Consider the following 26,476-nt stretch of genomic DNA (forward strand, 5'->3'; position numbering starts at 1 on the left):
TGCTCAAGCAATGTATGTTACATTATTAAACATTGGGATATAATTTTACACTACACATTTAAATATAATTGTTAATGAAAAGTTTGTTACATTAGGTTATCTAACAACTTAGAGGGAAACATGATGCTTATTTCTACTGATGTATATCCCTACATATTTATTTTTGAATATTCATGCAAAATATTTGCTTTTTACCATAAATTCTAAAATTTGATTTAATTTTATTAGAGTTGCTTATGGAGAAAAATTATTTGATGCTAACAGGAAAAGAAAAACGCAGCATAAAGCACACCAGGCAGGAAATTATCAATATTTTGTGCAGTATCTCTTTTCAACTGGAAAAACAAACTGCCAAGTTGTAAAATAGCATCTTCTAATATAAAAAAAAAAACACTTTTTTTCTCCATTGCTATTGATTGGAGGGGATCACTTTTACTTACAGAAATTCAATAACACACCTTAGTGACTTGTTCTAGCTACTACAGGTTATACAACAGTGTTTAGAATTAAGTGGGAAATACAGACAAGTAAACTAATTACAACACAGGAATTATATACTACTAGAGGCCCAGTGCACGAATTCATGCACCAGGGGGTCCCTCGGCCAGACCGATCAAAACCGGCTCTCCGACATCCCCCTGAGGGGTCCCAGATTGCGAGAGGGCACCGGCAAAACTGAGGGACCCCACCAGTGCACAATCGGGGCAGGGAGTGACATAAGAGGTTGACCAGCCAGGGAGGGATCATGGAAAGGCTCCAGGGCATTCCAGCCCATCTCACTCAGTCCCGATCCACCAGACCCCAGCAATAAGCTAACCTACCGGTCAACTGTCTGCCCCCTAGTCAGACAGTCCATGTCATAGCGAGCGGTTGAGCGGCCTTAGTATATTATTAGCATATTACACTTTGGTTGAACATCGGACCAGTTGACCGGACACTTAGCATATTAGACTTTTATTATATAAGACTAGAGGCCCGATGCACAAAATTCATGCAAGGGGCTTGACCCCTTCCTGCCATGGCAGCCGCCTGTGCCTTGGCCCCCACCGCCGCAGCTTTGTCCAGAAGGTCATCCAGAAGGATGTCTGGTCTATTTAGCTTATTATGCTTTTTTTATTATAGATTATTATAGATGATGAATATAGGGTGGTGTGAGCAAGATTAACCTTGACTTGTGACGGGGCTAGGAGTGAAAGGTATAGAAAAGGAGGCTTGGAGGAAGTAATGGCTCCGCTGAGCTATGAAATAATGCTTAAACAGTTTTTCCAGCTCAATAGGATAGGGGTACAGGGGTAGGAGAGCATGAGTTCTAGGCCAGAATGCCAGACTCACACAGATTCTTACAAGTCATTTTAAAGATTTTAGAGTTTAGGAGCAATTGAAAATCTCTGAGTGAGCAATCAAAGAGACACCACATTTTTACTTGCAAAAAAAGTATTACAATTATCTAAGTAAGAAATAATGGTGATACTAATGAGAAGAATAGCAAGGGGGATGGAGATAAGTAGAAAATTCTAAAGCTATTCAAAAAAAAAAAAAAAATCAGCAAGACCTGATGATCAACTGGTGTGAAGAGATGAAAAGAGAAGAGCAAAGTATCAATTTCAGATTTCTGGTCTGCAGGGCTAGATGGATAGTAGTACCATTTTCCTCGTTAGGAAATAATAGAGGAAAGGCAGGAATGGAGAAGAAAGATGAGTCTCATTGTGCACATTTGAGCTGGAGGTCTTACACATGGAGCACAGTTTAGAGATCTAGCCTAGAGAACGAGAACAGGAAGCAATGAGGACAACACTGGTAACTGAATACAGCAAGGCAGGCACACCACAGAGAAAACAGAGAACAAACCCTCCAGGAATGTGAACATCTCAGCTACCGCCAAGAAACACTCAGCCAGATAAATAAGAAGGAAATCAATAGCATCTATGTGGTAGGCCTTGTTACTTGTCTATGAAATATCCATTCTCTGTTCTTTTCAAGAAAATACTAATTTTTGTTTGGAGAAGAAAAGCACATTTGAAACAAAGAGTGGCCATATAACATAGTTCTACCCAGTGAGTTATAATAGGATTCTACTAGGTGGGATTCCCAGGATACTTATAGCTTTCCTGATATAAAAAAAAAATAGGCTGCTGATTTTTTATATTCATCCTTCTAGTACAGCACAGAAAAGTGATACTAAGAGGTGCAGCAGTCACCTTGCAACCCTTGGGAGGAAAGCCACATTCTAAGGTGGGCAGAGCAGAAAACAGAAGGGAGTTGGATCTTGATGGATTCTTGGAGCCAGCATACTTTTGTTGTATAGTCTTCATCCATAATCAAATTTAAACCTATGTATGTGGTTACATTGCCTGACTTTGGTTATGTACAGTAGGATGCAATCCTAGTCTAGCTGGGCACCATGAATTTCTGAGCAAGAGAATATTTCACCAAGAAGGTCAACTGTGTCACATACTTGCAAGAGGTAAGTTATATCCATTATAGAAAGCAAAGTTTAGAAATGTCAAGGCCATTATGACTAATGGGATATTAGTGAGAGAGAAGAGTAAGTCACACAGGGTGCTAAGCACCTCTTTGCAAGGTTTGGTAAAGAAGCATATTTGAATTGCCTATGTGTGGAAACTTGAATGGATTGAATTAAATCCCTGTTTTAGCCTTCAACATACTGATGTAAGAGAAGAAAACTTCCCTGGGAGAAAAAAAAAATGGAAATAGAATAGTATATTATATTCTTACTCTTATGTTCTTAAAACAAATGAACCATAAAGATTACCACACACCTGAACCTAGTGCAGCTACTTATGTAATTGTATGTCCACCCGCTGATACAAAATATTAATGTTTAATCAAAATATTTTCTGAGAAAACAATTTTTTTCCAAAAAAAAATGTGGGCAGTTTATATAAGTGTTCGAATCACAGTAATTTGGATCCCCTACTCATGTTTTGTATTATTCATTATTTTAAAAGCTCTGAAGTCTTACCAAAAAAAGACTATTTTAACATAAAGTTTGTGTATATAGATGCATTTTCAAATTATTTTAACAGTTCATAGAACCAATTCACTGCAACATATTTTAAGAAAGTCCATAATGAAATACTTAAATGCTAACCATGCCAACAACAATAGCTTTATAAACCTACAAAAATGTATTTATCATAAAAGATAGCTATGTACTGATATATGAAGAATACCTATCATTTCACAAATATTTAAGTGGATTTTAAATCCACTTGTATATGAGAAGCTGACTGGCTCTGGGAATAGAAATGTAACCCTATATGGCATTAGTTTGCCAGCCTTCATCTTACGAAATGAAGAGCTATTCTTTGGGACCTTATAAATTGAAGGAGTAAACCTAAAAATATGCTGAGCACAGTAAATGGCATATGGTACACCAGCTACTACTTACAGAGTGCTTTGTTGGCCAGGCAGAGTTCTAAGTGTATATATATATAAATATAAATTTATCTAATCCTCCCCAAACCTCTATAAGGTAAATACAATTAATATCCTCATTTTACAGGTGAGGGAACTGAAGCATAGAGAGGTTAAGTAAATTCACCAAGACCACAGAGCTATGCTAAATGAACATTTATTGAGTTTGTTGTTAACAAATTTTGTTTTAACTTAATGACTGACTAATTGTAACTAACTATGAAGAGTTTTACAATGTACTCCACAGCCATGGTACTGATTTTAGAGTACCCATTATACTAAAACAACCCAAATTCTTCTTGGTGTAGGTCATAAAAATGCATTGATGTTCACCTGGGATTGATGATTAAAATTTTGAGGGAGGCTTAAGAATTATAACCAACTAAGTCCAGAAAAAAATTTTCATGGCAGAATATACAGAAACCTAAGTGGTAAATACTTTTTAACAAGAGAAAAGAAAGAAAGAGAAAGGAAAATGTTTAGAAATTAACTTCATTGCCTACCAATGTTGTAGTCTGATTACAGAACTGAGGTTCTTCAAGTTTTCAGTTTTGGTGACATAGACAAAAAATGAGAACAGCAGAGGGAAAGGCAACTGTCAGTATGTTCTCTATCCACCAGCCATAAAAATATTTATCCACTCCTGTGGAATTCTGGCTCATTGCTACTTTCTTTCCTGAGGTCATTCCCAAAGGAAAATACGCTATAATCATTTTTTCCAAGAATTACCTAAAGCAAGATTGAACAAGATTGCAACCTGCCCTACACTTCCATTGTAGAACAAAGAAAAACCACGGGGGTTCCCTCTGACAAGAGCTGAGTTATAATATCAAAATGCTCTCAATGTCCTTCTACCTACGTCAAGCACAGGCTGGAAACCCATTTTCTGGTAACTACTGTGATAAGAATCTGATCAAACGTAACTGAAAGCGACTCAATCTGGAAAAAGCACAGTATTAGCCAGTAAAGAGATACAGGGAGATAGAGCGATTGAGACAGAATCTAACTCCTTTGGAGGGGGGAGTCCTTTCCCATGTTCTTTTTTAAGTTTCTGGCTCTTATTCTAAGTTTTACTCCATGATTTAATGAATAAGATTTAAAATGTCCCCACTCAGGCATACTAAATAACTTGGTCATGAACTTTTATTTCTCCTGACAAGTGTAAAATGTCATACTCGCTATTAAAACTTCAATTTAAACCTTGGGTTAAATACGACACAATCTAAGATGCTACTAACGCTACAATTTCTACCTCAGATACTAAGAGACTGAAGTTAGAAACTGTTTTATTATATTCAGAAACTGAAATTAGACATCAGGTGTACATTATTAAAAATTAGGCCCACTTAATGATCTTCAAACATGAGCTCCTATATTTTTAAAGATAGGCTTTTCCCTTTGTGCTTAGCATGTAAAATGAAATACTTATGCTGTAGCATAGGGTTGAAGTAAATTAAAGTTATAACTGTGCTAACATATAGGCTGATGCCTATAAAGGATATTGATGGGGGAGGCTGGATAATCTTTTGCTCTGAAGCTCTTAATGCAACAAATGATCTTCAGATAATTTAAACTAAAAGTCAGAGGAATAGATCAAATGACTTCCAAATGACCCTTTTCTTTTTATTAAAAAAAAAAAAAAAAAAAAAAAAAACACTAGTTTTTCTTTGGTTTCCATTACAGAAAATATAAAGTATAAGAATTTAGCATTTCACTTTTGGATTAGGTTAAGTAATTACAGACTTCCACGAATTAATTTAAAACACCCAAGATGATTTCATGCTTTACTTTCTTTGATAAACACTGGTGTGGATATTAATACAGGTTTGAGTGCACTATTCTCTGTTTAACATCCCACTAGAGGCAAACATTCCTCTACAGGAAACAATTTCTTCTTCCTTTTCCATCCGGGCAAATGCATTTCCCTACTCTTTGAAAGTTCATCCCTATCATAAAAGCACACACACAAACCCACCCTACACATCCACTCAGCACGCCCATTCTTTCTGTGTCCCTGCTGTGCTTTTCTTTCTGTCGGTTGCTCTATCTCCATTTCTGCCCCTGATTTTTGTCTCTCCAGTCTCTCTCCCTCTACACTCTCTCCTGCCCCGACTCCTCAGTGTTTCAGAAGTCCAGGACAATTCACTTAAAATCATGTGTTAATCTGCTTCTCTTAAAAAAACAAAACACCACATTGGGCTCACATTCCAAAATGTGTTTGGCTCTAAGCCAGGGGTGGGCAAACTTTTTGACTCGAGGGCCACAATGGGTTCTTAAACTGGACCGGAGGGCCAGAACAAAAGCATGGATGGAGTGTTTGTGTGAACTAATATAAATTCAAAGTAAACATCATTACATAAAAGGGTACGGTCTTTTTTTTTTTTTTTTAGTTTTATTCATTCTGGCCCACGGGCTGTAGTTTGCCCACGGCTGCTCTAAGCAGTGGTTCTCAACCTTCTGGCCCTTTAAATACAGTTCCTCATGTTGTGACCCAACCATAAAATTATTTTCGTTGCTACTTCATAACTGTAATGTTGCTACTCTTATGATTCGTAATGTAAATATCTGATATGCAGGATGGTCTTAGGCGACCCCTGTGAAAGGGTTGTTCGACCGCCAAAGGGATCGCGACCCACAGGTTGAGAACCGCTGTGTTTAAGGCATGAGCAGGAATTTGTGACCACCAGTTTAGAACACTGTACACCTGTGTTTCTCAAACTTGAATTTGCATATGAGTCACACTGGAATATTGTTAAAACACAGGTTTTGATTCAGTTGGTCTGAAGTGGAGCCCAACATTCAACATCTCTAATTTGCTTCCAGGTGATTCCAATGCTGCTGTCCATATTTTGAATAAGAGCCTCCATTTGCTGCCTGTGGTAGACCCAGTCCTTCCCACAGCTAAAATTGTCTCCCGCACAGCGCTAGATACAACATTACCATTTCCAAGAATACAGCATGGATTTCTTCTCTTGCTTACCCCCATCTTGTCTAGTTATTGCAGTATCTAGATTTCCAGTCTTTATATCTTATTTTGACTAAGCTTTCATCAAAAAATTCATTTCATCAACTACAGACCAAAACCAAGACTATAATGAGAAATTGGAAACATACAAGCTGTAATTTCCCTTTATTTTTAGTTAAATTTACTTCATTAAATATAAATCCAGTAGCTGACAACAGCTTTAGATATATAGATTACTGCCAAAGCACAAGAATGCAAATAATTCTGCTTTACTTAATACTTATTTTGTGTAATGTTTACCCCTAGCCAGAAAGGAAGAAAGTAAAGATGAATAAGTCCTGTTTTGCATATGTAAAATTTCTCTAGGGAACTTCAGAAAACCACTTTGTTTCCATATCAGTCAGGGAGTTTAAACCCTTATTTTCCTACTAGCTAGTCATTAGGGTCATAAACACAGGTTGATGTTTCCCAGAGGGGAGGGAGGTCACTACACTTATAGAGCTAGTTCTACACTTATCAGAACCTAAAAGAAACTCACTTGGGTTTTTGTGAGCTTACTACCAGAAGTAAGGTACATTTCTTGAGTAAGGTTATCCTCAGAAGAGAAACTTAAATATCCCAGAACCTGGGTGGGTGGGTGACATACTCCTGGGAAACAGTACCTGATGACTACATTCTAAGTCCTGTGCTTTCAAATGAGTGTTTGAGATCACATGAACTGATTTTACCAAGGGGTTGTATGGGAAACGAGTGAAAAGGGTAGACTGTTCTGGGAAGGGGCATTATGATGTTCATCACATATGAAATAAAAGCCCCCCAAGTCACGTTACTCATTTCATTTACAATGTGCCAGGACTGATGCTAGGCGCGTGGGTCACAGAATGGTTGCAGAGATCCTTGAGCTGACTGTGAGGGACTGACCAGTGGAACAGGAAGAGCCATTCCAGGCTGAAGGGACAGAGGAAAGTGCCATTTCTTGGGACCATGATGGGCTGGAGTATTCTGAACTACTCTTAGCCATTCAAAGTTAAGATAACTTAATACAAACTCTCAATCCCACTTGCATGGTCATAGACTTGACCTTGACTTTACTATCTCTTACAAAATCTCAACTTTTATTGTCTCACCCTCCAAAATTAAGCCAATCTTCAAATCTAATCCTCGTTTTTTTCTTCAGAATTTTTACTAATACTTGCTTCACAGTAGCACCATCCCATACTTGGAATACTGCCATAGCTTCTTAATTAGTTTTGTCCAATCTTTCTGCAACTCATTCGATACTCATGCAGTACTCAAGTATCACATGAGTGACATTTTAAAATGCAAATCGGATCATGGCATCTCCACCACTGCCTGAAACTTTCTGTAGCTCTCACTGCACTAAATGTCCAGTCCAACATCATTAACCTGGTTGTGGGCCTCTCAATGATCTAGGCCTCAACTATTTCTCTTGCTGTTTTCCTTACTCATGTTCATCATTTTTCATTTTCCAAAATACGCCCAAGTCTTTTATTTTCTCAGGGCCTTTTAGATGCACTGTTCTTTTTGACTGAAATGCTTTTTCTTTTATTCAGTACCTTGGTAATGTCCACACATATTTCAGCTCTGAACTTAACCCTGATCCATCCTGGTACTTGTCATAATTTTTAACCATAAAGTCACTGCTTACTATTTTCTACCATCACCCCTCTCCCCACTATACTTTAAGTTCCTTGAAGAAATAAACTTATTTCTTTTTTGTTCACCACTGACTAGCTAGAACTGAGCAGAAAGCCTAGAAAGAGTTACTTAGGAAAAACTACCGAGTTTTTTGGATAAGCTATATCTTGGTATTCATAATTTAATTTAATTTAATTTAATCTGGCATTCTAAAATCATTTTTAATGCCCACATTGTGTAACAAAGAGACAGAAAAACATTTGTGCTCCCAAAACATTCAACAGCACTTTATTCTAACCTGACACAAAAATGTTGACATTGATCATTAATGACAGCCTAAGTTAATTTATATTGTATTAATTAAAATTAATTATACAAGAAGTTTTCGGTATCTTTTATTAAACTTGTCACTGAAGCAAAAGTTTTAAAATAAATTCCAATGGTTCTCAAGTTACTCTGTGTATGTATAAAGACTTCTAGCATTTAATCACAAGTACATTAGAAGGATTAAAAGAAGCAGTGATATAATGATAAGATCTGAGAGATAACCAGATCCACCTTGTTATATTATTTTTTTAAGATAGTACTGTTGATATGAGGAGAAACTGCCAAGAATTCCACATAAATAACTAAACACTGAATTGATTCTCTGGAAGCCTCAAGGGACTTTATATCTAAGTATCTATGAGTGTTGAAACAATCATCTTAGTACTTGTCAGCATGTATGAACATCAACAACTTTTTGAGATAAAAAGGTGTGGCTCATGAGACTGGTAATGGAATATGTAACCTTTAACCCCAAAGTCACTGAATGGAACCTGGACCAGGATGGTGTATCTAGTAATAGTCAACAGACAGAAACTATTTTGTAGCATCTATTACAGATAGCACACTTTTCCATTTAGTCTTTATGCCATAGCTAGGTGTTCCACATTTCCAATATCTTTTTTTGGGGGGGAGGGGGGAATATAGGAAGAAAAGAAAAAGAATATTAAAATGGTTTTCCCTAGAAAACATAGAGAAATGTTAGGATATCTAGAAGGCTATTCACCAAAATTTTAACAGCAGTTAATTCTAGGTAATGAGCCCTAACCGGTTTGGCTCAGTGGATAGAGCGTCGGCCTGCGGACCCAAGGGTCCCAGGTTTGAGCCTGTACCTTGGTTGCGGGCACATCCCCAATAGGGAGTGTGCAGGAGGCAGCTGATCGATGTTTCTCTCTCATTGATCTTTCTAACTCTCTATCCCTCTCCCTTCCTCTCGGTGAAAAATCAATAAAATATATTTTTTTTAAAAATTCTAGGTAATGAGGTCACAAGAGCATGCATGTATTTTAAAAGTGATTTATAGTGAGCACATATTAGTTCTATAATCAGAAGTAAAGTTTTTCAAAGTTATGTAAAAACTAGAGGCCCGGTGCACAAATTCATGCAGGGGTGAGGCCCCTCTGGGTGGCCTGAGGGGATCCAGCTGAAACCCGCAGTCCAATGCCACCTGCAGCTCCTACCTGCCTCTCCTCCTCATCCCAGCCCCACTGCTTTTGCACAATCAGTCCCAATTGGAAGAGGCTCACACTGCCACAGCAGCGCTCACCAGCCATAAGCCCTGCATCTGGCGCCCTCCTGAGGGGCATGGCCTGCGGGATCGGGCTGAAACCAGCCCTCCAACATCCCCCCCAGGGGTCCTGGATTGCCAGAGGGCACAGGCCAGGCAGAGGGACCCCAGCAGTGCAAGATCGTGCCGGGGAGGGACCCCAGGAGGGCTCTAGGGCGTGTCTGGCCCATCTTGCTCAGTCCTGATCTGCCAGACCCTAGTAACAAGCTAACCTACCGGTTGGAGCATCTATTCCCTGATGGTCAGTGCATGTCATAGCAACATGTCAACCGGTGACTATCTGCCCCCTGGTAGTCGGTGCACATCATAGGGAGTGGTTGAGCAGCCTTAGCATAACATTAGCACATTACACTTTGATTGGTTGAACAGTTGATCGGTCACTGGACGACCGGACACTTAGCATATTAGGCTTTATTATATAGGATAATCTCTATAAGCTTATTAATCATCTTCCTTAACCTGTGATTAAGAATAAAGAAAAGAAAGTGCATAATGTGTCCCTGACTCTAAGATCTTTCCACAATTTGCTTAATATTAATATGTAACAGTTATGTAAAATGAAGGAAAAACTATAAAAGTTTGCCTAGTTAAGAAGTCAACTAAAGCCCTGGCCAGGTGGTTCAGTTGGTTGGAGGGTCATCCCATACACCAAAAGGGTGTGAGTTTAATTTCCATCAGGGCACATGCCTGGTATCCAGACTTGATCCTTTGTCAGGGTCCATAAAGAAGCAACAGATAGCGTTGGTGGTATAGTGGTGAGCATAGCTGCCTTCCAAGAAGCAACAGATTGATGTTTCTCTCTCTCCCCCTTTACTCTCTCTCTAAAATCAATAAAAAAAATTCTCAGGTGAGGATTTAAAAAAAAATTTTAAAAAGGTCATATCTTGAGTCTATAATTTAATTGTTTAACTAAGAATAGTTTTAAGATAGGATATGTCCTGTTAGCTTTCATGAGTGAATAGCACATTGTCTGACACAGCCATCTCCTCTAACACCCACATTCAAATGGTCAGCAAACTTTGTCCTTTTCTGCCAAAATACCCACTGAAACTCAAACCTTCCCTTTATGCCCTTCATCACTACCATCTCTCACAAGGATTATGGAATATGGGTTTTTGCTTTTTATTTCATATTAAATACTCTTTAGAAAGACAGAACAAAAAAAATTAAAAAGAATCTTTGTGTGATTTCAAAAGAAAATGACAGCTTTCTTCTTCCTTCTTGATAGGGTATCCAATGGATACTGCTCTGACTTTTCCAACAAATACAAAATCCGCACCACATTTGCCTGAAGACATAATGTAATTAAAATCTGGCATTTGGATGCCACAAGTGGTCTGATGGACTTATTACTTACATCCTTGTGTTATTCTTGTAAGCAGGCAGCAACGAAAGAATATATTCTGATCAATAGTAAAAACCCAAGGTTTTAGTAAATATACTTGTCACAAAACTTAGCAATATTGATTCTTTATGCAAGTGAATAAATATATAAATTTCAAAGAAATTGAATGTTATCCCAACTGCAAAAAGTTTTATTTTTATTTGTTTTTAAACAAAAAATGATTTAAATCAATACTATTTGCATATCCTGTGTTAGCAATGAGGATCCAAAGGTAAATTTCTCATACCATTGATTTCAATTCAAGATGGAATTTCAGATATTCAACACATGCTTTACTTAGCCAGAAATTAATTTAAGAAAATTTAATTACTGAAGCATTATGTTTAAATGTTGGTATTATAACACACATAACTTCAAATTGATAATGAACTGACTCCATTTTTGAAGTCAGAAGTATCTGATCCCATCTGTATAAATAATCCTTGTATCTGACCATACTGGAGCTAAAGAAGAAAAAGTAGTGAAAACAACAGCATCAATAATTAGATTTATGATTTATAATTATGTGCCAGTCCTCTGCTATGCACTTCATATGCATTATTTCAATCATGAACTAATTTTGGAACAAAGAATCAGTGCATTTTAGAATATAAATGTACAATAAAGTGAAAAGACTTTGTAAAGTCATAAAATTACATGAACCTTTAAATTTTTTCCTTTAAATATGAAAACAAAAATAAGATATAAAAAATGTTTTAAAATCTGGTTAATGCACTTGAAATGACAAGTTTTTTTAAAAAGATAAAACAAATTAAATAGAGGAAGCAAGGAATATTTTAGAGATGCAATATAAAACATTCAATTTCAAAGATAAAATGTCTATCAGGGAACAACGTGTGTGTGTGTGTGTGTGTGTGATTGCACATGTACATACATATGCAATCAATTAATATTTCATAATATAATGGCATATTCTATTTCCACCTGCTTATTTGAACCATTTTATCTCTAGGGATAATCCTTACCTCCATCTCCCATGGTCTAGATTTTGAAAATATATTCTATTGTACCTAGGTACATACATGACTTAGCACACATGGTCACTTAACTTTCTCATTTCACCCAAATGAGAAAAAATATATAATTCAAATTTGAAATCACTTTGAGGAGCATCATATATTAATAACAACAAAAGATCATAATGTATTGAAATCTGTGGGAAAATATTACTTCAAAATACAAACATTCATCTCAAAGTAATTATTATTATAAAACATGCCAGTTAGTAAAATGTGAGGTAACTTAATCTTTGATTAATTGGGGAAATTTTTTTTTTCAAGAAAGACAGTTCTTCTGTAATTTTGCTGCTAAGACAGCCAGCAGATGTCTACCTCGCCTGAAGAGAATTTATCTTCCTCAGGAGACAACAGCTTAAACAGGAAACAAATAGCCATATGCTGACTGTGCACTGCTTAGCAGATGACGTAGAGAGCCATATTCCACAGTGGAAAGCACAAGGGTTAAGGTTCAAATTAATTTTTCTTAAAATTCAATTCAATTACCCAAGATCATATTACTTATTAAATATAAGTTGTGTCAAAGAACGGTGCCTGACATAAAATAGATTTCTAAATTTTATAATCAGTAATGTTGGGTATGAGAGAATAGATCCATAAATGATTTCCATTTAGTAGACTCTCAAATAGACCTAATACAAAACAAACAAAAAAATTTACTTGCATGACATGGTAAAAGCTGGATTTGAAACTGAATTATATAGTGAGGTTTCATAAGTCTTAGTTACAGCAATATTTTCTAAATGTTCCAATTCAATGTCCCCACCAAGATATATCATTCTTGGTTTAGACAGATAAATAATCATTAGAAAATAAATTTTAAAAATGTATCTGTAAACAGAAATTATTTTCCTTTACAAATACAAACTTCCAAAAATTTCAGGTAGAAACTTTAGGTTAATAACTACTATATATTTCTTAGCATTCTAATATTTAGACTTTATAATTTGGTGAATCCAGTTAACTGCATCAAAACTGAGTTTTCAAGAACAAGGACTACAGCTTTTACCAGTTGGCAAGGATCAGCACCAAAAGGTAAGGCCAGTACTGTGTCTAACCTGGTTATAATTGGGATTCAAATAAAAATAAAAAATCCTAATAATGATCAATAAATACAATTCTTTTGGTGCATTACTTAAACTTAAGTAAATATTATTACAATATACAAGATTATAATGTCTATACAGAAACAAAGGTAGTAAATGACATCCATATCATTTTTTTTTAATGTTTGAGAGATTGACAATTGTTAGGAACCAAGAAATCCAGCTGTTGTTACAGCTGTAAAACTTGGTTTAAAGGCAAATAAAACACAGATACATGTTTTTAAAAGAATTACCTATAACCGCACTGTAAAAGTTGCCTCAAGACACTTTTGTTAATGCTATTATTTTGGGCTACAGCTTCACCAAGAAATTTGATGCAATCTTTGCCTTCCTGTGTCTGAGCCTTTGAGAGAATAAGGATAGTTCTCACTGAACTTCTGATACGTAAGCTAAGGAAATCTTTAAAAAAGTGGGAACATTCTCCAGGAAAAAAAAATGTTTTTAAAATATAACAGTACTTTATAGATTTAACCTACATTAAATATGATCCATGTTTCTTTGCCCCCCCTCCCGAACATATCAGTTAGTTATGTAACATACGAAATCTTCTGATTTGAGGATGCAAACACATTTAAAAATGGTGAATGAACAGCAACCACTGCCTAAAATAAATAACTGAAGTACATATGAATTTAATTACTACATATCTATTTATATTATATTGAAGCATGAATTTACTAAATAATAGTTTCTAAATTTTTTAAATACACAAAACACATTTTAACTCAAAGGACTTATTTTTTTCCACATAGCTATGTCCAAATAATATAATGTATCCAAAAAACGTGCCTTTACTTATTATAATTACATCAGTATAAAACTATTGAAAACAAACACTATTGTGTTTTTTTAAGATTTTAAGTAACTATTATTATCACTAATAAGGATCCTTATTATTAAACTATCCTTATTAATATCAAGCTATATTTGATAAATATACAATTTTCCCTTTTCATGTATAAGAATTATTGCTGAAGATGAACTTACAGTATTTTTTAAATTTATCTTTATTGTCACAAGTATTACAGATGTTCCCTACCCCACCCCCCCCAATTTACTCAGTAAATTATAATATTCTTTTTTCTCTGGAGCTTGAAAACAATTTGGATGTATAATGAGATATATCACACTAAAATATGTGAATTATGCAGTATTAAGAAACTACATATTGAGGAGGGACCATATTAAGATGGCAGCGTAGATAAAAGCCTGTACTCACCGCCTCCCACACCACATCAAAATTATAACTAGAATACAGAACAACCATCATTCAGAACTGCCTGAAATCTGGCTGAATGGAAGTCCTACAACTAGAGAAGTAAAGAAAAAAGTACATTGAGACTGGTAGGAGGGGCAGAGGCAAAGAACCGCTGGCCCACCACCCATGTGTGCAGAGTTTTTTTAATTGGGAGGAAGATCATTTCTGCAGAGGCCGCCCATAAGGAGCAAGGGGTCACAGCCCCACACCAGACCCACAGCCCAGGGTTCCAGAGCTTGGAAGAGAAGTCCCCATAACTTCGGGCTGTAAAAGCCAGAGGGACACAGAGGCTGATGGAGTCCCAGCCTGTTTTTCTTAAAGGGCCGGCACACGAACTTACAGTCGTGCTTCTTCTCAGCTCCAGTGCCAGGTGGTGGCTTTGGGGATCCCAGGAACATATGAGGAGGAACTGGATTGTCTGGCATCGGGGCAAGAACTCGGAGATAACTTTTTCACAGACAGAGGTACTCACAAGGGTCATTATACCTGTGCTGGGACCTCCCCCCATTGCAGAGCTAACTGGCAGCCATATATGAATTTCCATCAGCATTGCCCACAATGTTCTCTCCACCCTGGTGATTCTCTGAGACCCCTCCCCATCCAAACTGCAGCCCCATAGGAAAATCTGCTTTTCCATATGAATGGCTTGTCCTGGCTCAGGCTCCAGACTTTGCTAAAAATCTCTTAAATAAGCAGCAGGTAGAGTCAGCATGCCCCAAACCTATCCAAAAGTGGCCCAAGCCTCGGCACTAACACCAGCCTGCCTTGCTTCACAGCTGGGCCTCGCCTGAGTACTCTCTACCCCAATATAAGTAGCAGCCATCTACAGATCTCTCTTTAGCTCCTGTCGGGTGGCCCCAAGCAGTTGCTGACTTTGCACCTCCTGGGAGGCCCTAGAGCCAGTGCACTTGGTAGACAGCCTCAGAACATACCAGATAACAGCTCTACGTATCCACAAATGATACACAAAAGGGGCAGACTAAGTGAGCACCAAAGCTCCTCTGAAGCAAGTCCTGCTCCATAGGGGTGTCTCCTGCACAGTAGTTCTTCCATTGTAGACACAGCCAGTCCTCAAAGCCAACTGGCCTGGAGGTCAATTCCTCCCAGTGACACCAACAGGGAGTGGCAAGAAATACTCAAAGTGATGAACAGCAAGGACCTACAACCAAGATTACTCTACCCAGCAGAACTATCATTTAGAATTGAAGGCCATATAAAGAGCTTCATAGACAAGATAAAGCTAAAGGAGTTCATCACCACCAAACCAGTACTACATGAAATGTTGAAGGGCACTGTTTAAGAAAAGGAAAAGGAAGAGGAAGAGAAAGAGGAAGGAGGAGGAGGAGGAGGTGGAGAAGGAGGAGGAAAATATGAACAATAAAATAGAAATAAATACCTATCTATCAACAATTGAATCTAAAAATCAAAATAAATGAACAAGAAACCTAATGAACAAAATAAACCGATGAATAAAATAGAATCAGAGGCATGGAAACATGGAACAGACTGACGAATCTCAGATGGAAGGGGAGTGGGATTGGCAGGAAGAGATTAACCAAAGATCTTATATGCATGTATGCATTACCTATGGACACAGACAATAGGTGGTGAAGGCCTGGGGTGGGCGAAATCTGATAGAGGGGGAAAATGGGGGAGGGGGGGGCATTTGTAATACTCTCAACAAAAAAGACTTTTTTAAAAAAAATAAAACTACATATTTAAATATTTTACAGATAAAAGTTACAGAATGACCTTTTGTCCACTCTCAATTCCATATTATATTTGATGATTAAGATTGGAAGAGTTTCTCCATAATTAATTCTCAAGGTAATAGAATGTCTAGTTTAGCAAGAGAAGTTTAACTGGAAACTTAGTGTGTGTTTTTTAAATATCGACACAAAAACCAGATTAGAGGAAAGTCAGTACTGTAAATCCCAGTGCATTAAGGCTATCTTGATCATCTGAGATAAAACTAGAGGTTTTTTAAAAAGGAAGAACTAGGGGGTGAGCACTTAGACCTTCTATTAATGTTTATAACCTTCCTTTTCTTAATTCTGACAACCATAGGATACAAGTAGAATAGGAACTAGCACAGAAACAGGAGATAACCTAGAATATTTCTGTTGGTACAGGCCTCATTTATAAGGAATTATAATTCCGAGAATAAATAATCACTGTTTTTCCCTCCTGATCTTCTGTTTCTTACCTTCCAAATGTAGGAGTTGGCTTAGGTTATGCACATTTTTCTTGATTCTTTAAATGTATTCTCAAATGTTAACTAAATGTATTTCTACAGGAAATAATTATCCTTAAATATAAATGTGTCAAGAGTTTAAAAGATGCTCATCTCATAACTTTGAAAGATGATTTTATCAAAACAGTCCTTTTGTAAGTTGCACCTTTAAACTTCTTTTGCTTGCTTTAAATTTAAAATTGGGTTTAAAAAAACAAAAGAACAATAACTTTCTGTTGTAATTATAGATTTTATTCATCTCACTGATTTAGTTCTATAAACTAAACTGAGAATCAAGGCAATATGAGAAAATATAATTTCATCATCAATTAACTGTGAATAGAGAAATATAAACCTGGGTTTTAAGTAAATGTTTTTAAAAATGTGATTGGCTGGCTCTGAGATAGATTTAAATTTACTTTAATTTTTTTTTATCTCTCTAAATTTTATGCTCAGATCTGACATCTTTGGCATTGTCCCAATTTAAGTACTACTTGGTTTTGTGAGTGTGATCAAATCATCTAAATTTCCAGGGGCTGATTCCACATTAATAACATGATTGAGTTAAAATAATCTGTCTCTAAATTCTTTTCTACGTCTATAATTGTATAGTTATCTGATTTTATATATTCAAATTCTAGTTGAAGGCTGGAGACAATGTTGGATATTATGAAAACTGATTATGTAATTAAGATATTGAATGCAAATTATAAGAAGATGTCAATCATCATTTACATATATATAGTTATATATAGTTTCCCATATAATTATATATAAGCCTACAATAAATTAGATCTAAATTTCATTTGTCTCTCTAATACATGTAAATTCTCAATTTCTGCCATGTATACATATACACAGTGGGATTTTTCAAAGGAATGCAACTTTCTGGCTACCTCTTAAATGTTTATTGAAAACAAGAGAAGCCCAATTCTTATCCAAATATAATACATATCTAGACTCTAGAAATAAATATTTAATCAGCAGTCAACAAATTCTTCTTATGGTGATTTCAGATGAGCTGCCTTTGGTATTTGTATAAAGAAACTGAACTACTGAGGTTTACATGCACTCCCAGGTTGCACTACAGTAGCTAAGATAATAAAATATGAGGCATATATATCTCTGGATATAGCTTACCAAAAAGTATAATAGATTTCTAAGAATTAGAAATTGTTTAAAATCATACTTTACAATGCCAGTTGAAAGCATTTCTCTTAATGAAAACAAATTAAAAATATCCCACACTATTCTTTTTTAAAAAACATACTTATATTAAATATATTTAAAAGTAACAATGAAGGGGGATGAATTAATTTCAGTGCAAATGGTCAACAGAAAACAGCTCCAAATCAAAAAAAGTAAAATATTTCACCAAACATGTATAAATCCAAATTAAGCTTGAATAACAGCTAGAATGAGAAATACTATAGTAAATTCAGATTAAAGAGTGGATTGTATTCATATGCAAAGCTAGAGATTTTCCTGCAGTAAAGCCTGTGATACAGGTTTGATTTTTGTTATTGCCCTTATCAAGGGAAATGATCCCGCTCTGCCATCCCCCCAAGAAACACAGAAAGCCCCTTTTACTTACTAGCTACCTCCAGCGATGCATTGTGGCTCACAGCCTCTCCGAGGTAATTCCTTGCTACACAGATGTAGACCCCTTCATCTGGCCTACTTTTTCGTCCATGTACAATTCGTAAGAAAAATAAAGATCCACTTGGCAACAACATGCGGTGTGAGCGAGGGTCATCTTTGTCTGTCTCCACTCTCTCCCCACCTTTGTACCATTCAATAGTCGGTGTGGGGCGGCCCTCAGCTTTACAGTTCAAAGTTGCAGGTTCTCCTTTTGAGACAATTAGGTCTGAAGGGTGTTCAACAATGCGCGGTGGAAAATCTTCCTGACGAAGACGGGAGCCTGCAGAAGAAATGACAAAATAGTTTCATATTATCACTTGAAAACAATAAAGGTCTTATTACCAAAGACTAGGCATTAACACTGTTGTTTAAACACTGCGTACTATTGACCCACTCGTCCTGCCCTCTTCACTAACTAATCCTTCTGGTGTCCACCTTGACACCTTCCAATTCCTGACTCTTTTAGACCCTCCATTTAGAAAGTGCTCTTGCTTAAACTTTGCCCATACGAATACTGCCTGCTCTCCAAATCTCTTGTCCACAAATCCTCTCAGAACCCATCACCCTGTCTGTCTGTACCATTTATGTGCCTGCTTTTGCAGAGGAGTGTGTTAGAGAATTGTTGAGTATTACAAAAATTGGCATGACTTCTTAGAATTTCCTTTTTAACTCACATCAATCAGCACTTAAAACATATGCTATATACTAATGAGCATTTATATTCAAATATATGGTGAAACTTTTTATAGAAACTTTTCTATCTTTCTAATAAATTAAGTTCATTGCTCTCCAATAACTATGTTGAGATTTTAATAGACTTCAAAGATGAAATGTTAAATAATTGAGTTTAAATAATTAAATATAATATTAAATGCTAAAGGATATTGGGTGAGGGGCTACATTCTAGATCCCATGCATTACTAAATGAAATCCTGATAATATGTGCCATTTAAATATTTTGTGTCTATAACTTACTTTGTCAATGAGATTATAATATCTAAAACAGGGATTAAGTTTCACATTTTTAATACTCCTACCTAATTGCTACCATAGATAGATTTAATGGGTTAATTTCTTAGAGATTTATCAAATTTAAAAACCCAACTTAATTTAGTTGTGCTCCAAACCTATTCTCATCTAATGTTCCAATCTCAATGAAAAATGAAAATAAAGAAAATATTCTTCCTTGAAACCTCCCTTCCTGTCACCTCATCTTCCCCCAAATTTCTCAAATCAATCTACTAATCTCCATCTCTACAGTCAACTACCATCCCAGATCAAGCTCCTATCAATCCCCACAAGGATTTAGGAAAGCTCTTAAATAGCTTTACTTCAATGTAGCCATGAAGGCTTTGAAATGTAAATACAATCTGGGTCCTCCACTATTTCAATGGCTCTTAAAATAAACCCATTGCTCTTAAGATAAAGTCCTTAAAAAGACCAACAAGAGCCAGACTGTTCATTCCCTATCTAGCTTTCCAGACTCTTCCTGTTCCATCCCTTTCTCTGCTTTCTTTGCCCCAATCTTCTGTTAGCTCCACAAATATTTTGAGCTTTTGCGTTCCACAGAGTCTGCCTGCCACAGGGTCTGAGCTTAAAATGATCTTCCCCTAGTTTATATGCACTTTCCTTTCAAATCCCTGAGCTCCCTGATCTTTACAACAATTAAAGGCTCCTTTTATAAACCTAAATAACACTACATAGCTATCCTTGGTAAGAATGATCAGAATTACAGCTTTAAATACTATGCCTTTTGCATCACTCTGTAAGATCTGTGGGTCTGATTCTGCTCAATTGCTTCTTGTACACTTGGCAGAGTGCTGAGCATACTACAGACAATCAATATGTATGTGTTGAATGAATAAAAAATGAATGAAGTGCTGACAGGAAAAGACCTATTTGAATGGAATGTTCTTAAGCTTAATAACTGTGCATTCTATAAAGAGACTTAAGAGATTTTACTTTAATAATCGTAACCAATATGCATACTATTTAACTTTCAGTAGACTATAAGTCCTACATGGGCTTATTTATATCTCTAATTTCTTACTACTGCAATTAGCATTTTTATTAGTGAAATAAATACATAATTGATAAAAGATCTATTATTTGCTTACATCTACCAGGAATATATATATATATATTCAAAAATTGACAAATAGCTTTAGCTTTGTGCATGAAATACTGCATAAGTTCTTTAAATGAAACCAAGCTCTAGAAGAGGATAAAATAAATAAGCAACATGAGAAAAAAATATAACTTAGAAAGTCATACTCTCTCAAAAAGGTTATATTCAAGTCAAATTCAATTCAAATTAGATTTTAAATTATTCAATTATAAGTGCTATAAAACTTCAAAATATAAAGCATTATAATAAAGTACTGGCTACTGCTTTGACTGTAATTATGAAAGGTGGATATTAATTAGTATTAACTGCTGAGGTAAGATATATTCAATTTAAGCAAATTTTATTTTTAGGGTTTTTGTTTGTTTTTTCATCTTCACCATACGATATTTTTCCATAGATTTTTAGAGAGAGTGGAAGGGAGGGGGAGAGACAGAGAGAGAGAAACATCCATCTGAGAGAGACACATCAATTGGTTGCCTCCCGCACTAACCAGACCTGGAGCCCGAGATCAAGCCTGCAACCCAGGTACATGCCCTTGACCAGAATCCAACCCCGGATCCTTTAGTCCAAGGGCCAACGCTCTATCCACTGAGCCAAACTTGCAAGAGCAGCAAAAAAATTTTTTTTTCTATTCTTCAAGTCCATTTCAGATAGGAAATAAGGGTGCATAGGTTGCTATGAAAACACAAAGAAAGGACACTTAAGACTACCTGAGCAAGACAGAGAAGGCATCCTGAGACATGAAACTTGAGCCTCAGAAAAAGAATCAGGAAGAAAAGAAAGGAGATAATTTCATTTAAAGGCACAGCAACAAAAGAATATGGTACATTTGTTAACTCAGACCTGCAGGTAGGTTAGTATGGCCTCAGTGTAAGGTTCATGTCAAAGATTAGAAAGCATGTGCCTCAAGAAGTAGCTAGAAGCAATGATGTAATGGGATTTGCACACCAAGCCAAAGTTCTGGAACCAACTGAAGGCAATGAGGATCACATGCTCAAGTTTGATTTTAAAATGCTCACTATTGGTAGAATGAAACTTGTACCTTAGCAGGATAGGCTAGGAAGGGATTAGTTAGGACACTTTTACACTCTTCAAGCAATAAATTCCAAAACTTGGAATTGGATATTGACAGACAGAGGGGAAAATAAAGGGAAGAATCTAGAGATATTTAGTCACAACATCAGGATCTATTCACTGGCAATGTGTGGGGAATGAAAATAAAAAATGCACAGGATGGAAAAGCAGGGGGCAGGAAGGTTTCAAGTTTCTGATCTGAGCAATAGGTGAAGGGTAGTCCCAAAGAGGGTAGAGAGTCGAAAAGTGGGGCTTGGTAAGAAGAAGAACAAGTGATGATTTATTCAGCATGAGACATGAAGCATCTGAAGTACTTCTAGAATATTTCAATGGAGATGACAAGTTGCCAATTGAATATCCAAATCTGACATCAGAAAAGTAATCTCAGCTGTAACTGTAGAAGAGAATCAAGCTGGAGACTGAAACCATGGGAGAGAATAAAACCATCTAGGGAGATTGTATAGAGGAAGTAACAGCCAATTATAGAACCTGGAGATCACCCAGACTCCACTAAGTGCAGGGGAGCTCACGTCTCAATGCCTAATCTACAGTCACACACAGCTGGACCACAGCCAGGACTTTTGGGAATTAACTCAGGCCCAAGTTTTCACCGTGATTTTTGTAAAGCAGCACTCAGTAGAAGAGTTTCAGCAATAAAGGCTAAATTCTATTCCAATAAAGGCTAAATTTTCCAAAATGCTCTTTGAAATATTCTTTCCTCAGATTGTTAATAGGTATTGCTCAAAAAAAGAGTTGCGGTTATCAGGGTCTATATAGTCTAGCTAATACACATTATAATTAGCCAAAAGACAGGTATAATCAAACTAGGTTAGCCATTGAACTCTTTTTATGTTTATAGGACATCCCCACTGACCCTTGCTTCTAAAGAATATACCTAAAAAAAAAAAAAAAAATACACCTTGTTACCATCCAATAATCTGAAGAGAATGAATAGGGTTAGCAAAAAATGAATTATTTGCCTGTAGAACTAATAACTTTACAAATCATAACAACACAAAAATAGAAATCTCACATTTCTCATAAGGTTTAACCTTCAGGAAAGAAACTTTCTCGTTCCTGAGTGATATTTATGAGTGGCTAGTCAACCTCAATAATAAAAATTATAAATGGCAGTCATCATCACTATGAAATCTCTAATAATTTTTATTTATTATCAAGTCTAAGCAGGAAAAAATGAAATAAGAAAACGAATATTAATTATCCATTATCTCCTTTAACACTATAACATCTTTATAGGGTAGGTGTTGCTATATCTGGTGTCCATATAAGAGAACTGAGACTCTCAGCGATCATATAGCTGGAAGGTGGCAGTGCTGGATTTAATCCTAGTGAAATTCAAAACCCTTGTTTTTTCCAGCTATTTCATAAATACTGCCAGCATTAATATCTACACTAATAAAAGAGAAACATGGTAATTGGCGTACGAACGCTACCCTTTTCATTGGCTAATCAGTGAGTATATGCAAATTAACTGTCAGCCAAGATGGCGGCCGGCAGCCAGGCAGCTGGAAGTGAACATGAGGCTTGCTTGCTGCAGTGAAGGAGGACTCCAACTTCCCCACCTCACTTTCCGGCCTCTCAGTTGCAACTCTAAGCAACTATGTACTATGTTGCAAACATAGAAGATAAACAAAAGCCCAGAAACCAGCTTTCAGTCAGCGGGCTTTAGCAACATTGTATCGATGTTTTCAGCAGCCAGGCCTCAGAGCTAAAGCTGGCCCAGAATAAAAAAAAAAAAAAAAGAAAACAAGGAGCGGTTGGAAGCTTCAGTCACTCGCTTCCGGAAAACAGCCCTCAGACCCTCACCCAGACTGGCCAGGCACCCCAGTGGGGACTCCCACCCTGATCCAGGACACCCTTCAGGGCAAACCAGCCGGCTCCCACCCGTGCACCAGGCCTCTATCCTATATAGTAAAAGGGTAATATGCCTCCCGGCACCAGGATCAGCGTGACAGGGGGCGGCGCCCAAACCCCCTGATCGCCCTGCGGCTCTGTGGGTGACAGGGGGCGGGGCCACAACCTCCCTATCTGCCCTGCTCTGTGCCTGATAGGGGGGAGCTCCCCAATCCCCTGATTGCCCTGCAGCTCTGTGTTTGACAGGGTGCAGCACACAAACCCCCCTCCCCCCCCAACGGGCCCTGCTCTGTGTGTGACAGGGTAGAACCATAACCTCTCCATTGGCCCTGCCCTGAGTGTGACAGTGGCGGCGCCTCAACCCCCTGATCGGCCCTGCTCTGTGGGTGATAGAGGGTGGCGCCCCAACCCCCCTCCACGGGCCTTGCTCTGTGTGTGACAGGGTAGAGCCATAACCTCCCCATTGGCCCTGCCCTGAGTGTGACAGGGTGCAGTGCCCCAACCCCCTGATCCGCCCTGCTCTGTGACAGGGGGCGGTGCCCCAACTCCCCTATCGGCACTACTCTGTGAGTGACAGCGGGGAGCTCCTCAACCCCCTGCTGGGCCCTGCTCTGTGCGTGACAGGGTACAGAGCCCCAACCCCCTGATCGGCCCTGCTCTGTGCGTGACAGGGGACAGCACCCCAACCCCCTGATGGGCCCTGCTCTGTGTGTGACAGGGGACAGCACCCCAACCCCCTGATGGGCCCTGCTCTGTGTGTGACAGGGGACAGCACCCCAACCCCCTGATGGGCCCTGCTCTGTGCGTGACAGGGGGTGGCGTCGCAACCTCCCCATCGACCCTACCTTGAGTGTGACAGGGGGCGGTGCCCCAACTCCCCAATCGGCCCTGCTCTGAGCCTGACCAGGGGCTGCACCTAGGGATTGGGCCTGCCCTCTGCCACCCGGGAGCAGGCCTAAGCCAGCAGGTCGTTATCTCCCGAGGGGTCCCAAACTTCGAGAGGGCACAGGCCGGGCTGGGAGACCCCCCCCACCCCCCGGCCCCAAGTGCACAAATTTTTGTGCACCGGGCCTCTAGTCTTAAAATATATCAAGAAACATGCTTTGTCCATTCTTGTTTCAAACAATGGAAGTGTTAAGTCTGATTACTTATTTTTTAAATCTACACTAATAAAAGAGAAACATGATAATTGGCGTACGACCGCTACCCTTTTCATTGGCTAATAAGTGAGTATATGCAAATTAGCTGTCAGCCAAGATGGCGGCCAGCAGCCAGGCAGCTGGAAGCGAACATAAGGCTTGCTTGCTGCAGACTCCAACGTTCCCCGCTTGCCTTGCCGGCCTCTGAGCCGGCAGTTTGAAACATTCTAACAAATATAGAAGCTAAACAAACGGCCAGGATCTCAGAGCTGAAGTTATACATTGTTTCGATTATAGAATGGCAAACAAACCAGCGGAAGCCTCAGAGCTAGAGCCAGAGCTAAAGCTGGCCCAGAATAAAAAAAGAAAAAGAAAAAAAGGAGCGGTTGGGAGCTTCAGTTAATCACCAGCCATAAGGCAGCCCTCAGCCCCTCACCCTGACTGGCCAGGCACCCCAGTGGGGCCCCCCACCCTGAAGGGTGTGTGACCAGCTGCAAACAGCCATCATCCCCTCATCCAGGCTGGCCAGGCACCCCAGTGGGGACCCCCACCCTGATCCAGGACGCCCTTTAGGGCAAACCAGCCGGCCCCCAGGCCTCTATCCTATATAGTAAAAGGGTAATATGCCTCCCAGCACTGGGATCAGCGTGACAGGGGGCAGCGCCCAAACCCCCTGATCGCCCTGCGGCTCTGTGTGTGACAGGGTGCGGGGCCACAACCTCCCTATATGCTCTGCTCTGTTCGTGACAGGGGAAGGTGCCCCAACCCCCTGATCAGCCCTGCTCTGTGCCTGATAGGGGGGAGCTCCCCAATCCCGATTGCCCTGCGGCTCTGTGTGTGACAGGGTGCGGTGCCCCAACCCCCCCCCCCCCCCCCACAGGCCCTGCTCTGTGTGTGACTGGGTAGAGCCATAACCTCTCCATCGGCCCTGCCCTGAGTGTGACAGTGGCGGCGCCCCAACCCCCTGATCCGCCCTGCTCTGTGTGTGACAGGGGGCGGTGCTCCAGTTCCCCTATCGGCCCTACTCTGTGAGTGACAGGGGGGAGCTCCCCAACCCCCTTATCAACCCTGCTCTGTGTGTGACAGGGGGGAGCTCCCCAACCCCTTGATGGGCCCTGCTCTGTGAGTGACAGGGGGCAGCGCCCCAACCCCCTGATGGGCCCTGCTGTGTGCATGACATGGGGGAGCTCCCCAACCCTCTGATGGGCCCTGCTCTGTGTGTGACAGGGTACGGAGCCCCAACCCCCCTGATGGGCCCTGCTCTGTGAGTGACAGGGGGCAGCGCCCCAACCCCCTGATTGGCCCTGCTCTGTGCATGACAGGGGGTGGCGCTGCAACCTCCCCATCGACCCTGCCTTGAGTGTGACAGGGGGCGGTGCCCCAACCCCCTAATCGGCCCTACCCTGAGCGTGACTGAGGGTGGCATCGCAACCTCCCAATCCGCCCTGCTCTGAGCCTGACCAGGGGCTGCACCTAGGGATTGGGCCTGCCCTCTGCCACCCGGGAGCAGGCCTAAGCCAGCAGGTCGTTATCTTCAGAGGGGTCCCAGACTGCGCGAGGGCACAGGCCGGGCTGGGGGACCCGCCCCCCCTCCAGTGCACAAATTTTTGTGCACCGGGCCTCTAGTGTAGTAATAAAAACAAGAAGCAATCCTGATGGCAACTGCTGTTTTTTTCCCATGCATGCATAGAATATCTACCGGTAAATCAATTGATTTCATTGTCTATTAACTCAATAAAGACCTTCATGATAAATAAATGAGGATATAAATTTTCCCTATACTGTGTCATCTTTTCTAAATACAATCTTGCATTTTTTATTAAACCTATATAATTAAAACCCTAATATGCAAATAGACCGAATGGTGGAACAACAAAAACAACCGGTCACTATGACATGCGCTGACCACCAAGGGGTGCGCGCGGAA

At 39.1% G+C, this 26,476-nt stretch overlaps 1 protein-coding gene across 7 annotated transcripts in view; it reads right to left on the minus strand.

Annotated features, from left to right (window-relative positions):
• ROBO1 (roundabout guidance receptor 1) overlaps positions 1 to 26,476 on the minus strand; it is a 569,906-nt gene that overhangs the window by 340,566 nt on the left and 202,864 nt on the right. For all 7 annotated transcript variants that reach the window (XM_070406018.1, XM_070406016.1, XM_070406015.1 and 4 more), the window contains exon 2: positions 18,287 to 18,613. In XM_070406018.1, the coding sequence (XP_070262119.1) occupies positions 18,287 to 18,613 (327 nt within the window). The remainder of the gene's footprint in view (positions 1 to 18,286; positions 18,614 to 26,476) is intronic.

The sequence above is a fragment of the Myotis yumanensis genome, unplaced genomic scaffold, assembly GCF_028538775.1.
Source record: "Myotis yumanensis isolate MYYU_CA2020_CCGP unplaced genomic scaffold, mMyoYum1.0.hap1 SCAF_2, whole genome shotgun sequence".
Taxonomy (NCBI): domain Eukaryota; kingdom Metazoa; phylum Chordata; class Mammalia; order Chiroptera; family Vespertilionidae; genus Myotis; species Myotis yumanensis.